The following is a 1,692-nucleotide window of genomic DNA, read 5'->3' as shown; positions in this document are numbered from 1 at the left end:
CATAATTAAATCCATCATGAAAAAATAAAGATAATGTCTACAGTGCATGCGTACCAAATAAATTGTATATACACACTTAATACAGATAAAGTTTGCTTTTGTCCATATTAATATTTTCATTTATATATTGTTACATATCTATTAAATTTACACAGAATAGTTCATGCTATTTGATTCATAAGAAATATTCCACACTTTCTTTGGTTTACTCTTAAAATTAAACCTCAATTTAATTAATGTATCTTATCAAAGAGAATAAATTATTTTGTATTATTATTAAATAAACACATATCTATTTTGTAAATGAACAGATGATCTTAGTTTCATAAAAAGAGAGTGATTATTTGTTTCTCTGAAGAAAAATAATCATAAAACAAATGGTATGTTTTTTTTCTTGTTATTTTACTTATTTTCTATCATTTGATTTTGCTGGAATGTTTGAATATTGAACATTCTATTATATATTTCTCATTTTGATTATGAAGGCAAATATTGACTTCATAGACAATGGTCTAGTAATTTTGTATCAGAGCAGATATAAAAAGGTCATTATTACTGTCTGATATAGAAAATGAATTATCTGATGTACTTTCTTCACATTCACTGTATATACAGGGAATAAACTTTTAAACTGTAATGATGATCATGAAAATAAAAAGCAGTTACACCATGATTAAAGACTTATAACTTTGTGATTGCATTCATGCCATGGACGTGAGTAGCATGACATCATAATTATCTTCATTAAAAGCACTGAAAGTAATTAGATAAAAGACATACATATCCTCTCGTGAGCATTAGCAACCCAGAGAGAGCTTGTGTTGTGCACCATGATGTTTTCTTCCTCTGGAGGATTAATAGTGTGTGTTTTGTCCCCCTCTCCCCACTTTCCCTGTGTGCTATCCTCATGGCATGTAGGAAGAAGAAGAAGAGGCACTGCATGAGGAGGAACCAGAGGTGAGTCCCACAGGCATCCTTGAGTGTTGCATTGCACACCTAACAGTGATGACATGTTAGTGTGCAGTATTGGTTCTGGTCATGGTAGGGTGTTGTTTCTCTTATATTTTGAATTCTTTGGGGATTTGCTTTACTTGTTTTTGTAATCATGGTGGAATCAGATTCCAGTTATTTTTTATACCATATAGTGTACCTTTTTTTAAAACAAAGAGAGTCAGAAGCTGATTTCCAAAATGATACTTTCAGTTACTATGATACAAGAAAGTATGGTTAATATAGATAGAGTTCCTAATTATAATGATTGCAGCTTTAAAGCCGAAGGCATACAAGGGCCAAGTATGTTAATTATATTAACATTTACATTAATCCTTACTTATTTTATTGGTTTAACAACAAATTAACAACCTAATCTCTGATAACATGTAAAATGAAATGACTTACACATAAACAAATAAAAAGAATGCCTGCATCATTTACTTCTTTCATTCCATAGGTGATAGATCTGACAGAACGCAAGATAGAGGAGAGCCTGATAGCCAGGCAACAGCGAGCAGTTTTCCTGCAGCATCGTGACTCACTAACAGCAAAACCTCCACCTTTACACTCCACAACAGGTGAGGAATTTCTCTAATATTAGTAATCCTTTTAGTTTTACTTTTGTAGATGTAATAATTTTACTATATCTTGGGTTATTGATTGCAAGTGTGTTTCAAAAACAGTCATAATAGTTATTAT

The 1,692-nt window shown here is 31.1% G+C and overlaps 1 protein-coding gene across 1 annotated transcript in view; it reads left to right on the top strand.

Moving 5' to 3' along the window:
- Positions 1–1,603, top strand: part of LOC119586324 — a 21,846-nt gene extending 20,243 nt beyond the window's left edge. The window contains exons 8-9 of the mRNA XM_037935036.1: positions 919–957; positions 1,451–1,603. Coding sequence (XP_037790964.1) covers positions 919–957; positions 1,451–1,588 — 177 coding nt within the window. The 3' untranslated portion in view covers positions 1,589–1,603. The remainder of the gene's footprint in view (positions 1–918; positions 958–1,450) is intronic.
- Positions 1,604–1,692: the final 89 nt, after the last annotated feature.

Source organism: Penaeus monodon, chromosome 21, assembly GCF_015228065.2.
Source record: "Penaeus monodon isolate SGIC_2016 chromosome 21, NSTDA_Pmon_1, whole genome shotgun sequence".
In the NCBI taxonomy this organism is placed as follows: Eukaryota; Metazoa; Arthropoda; class Malacostraca; order Decapoda; family Penaeidae; genus Penaeus; species Penaeus monodon.
Note: the sequence above shows the minus strand (reverse complement) of the source record. Positions and strands in the feature narration are given on the sequence as shown.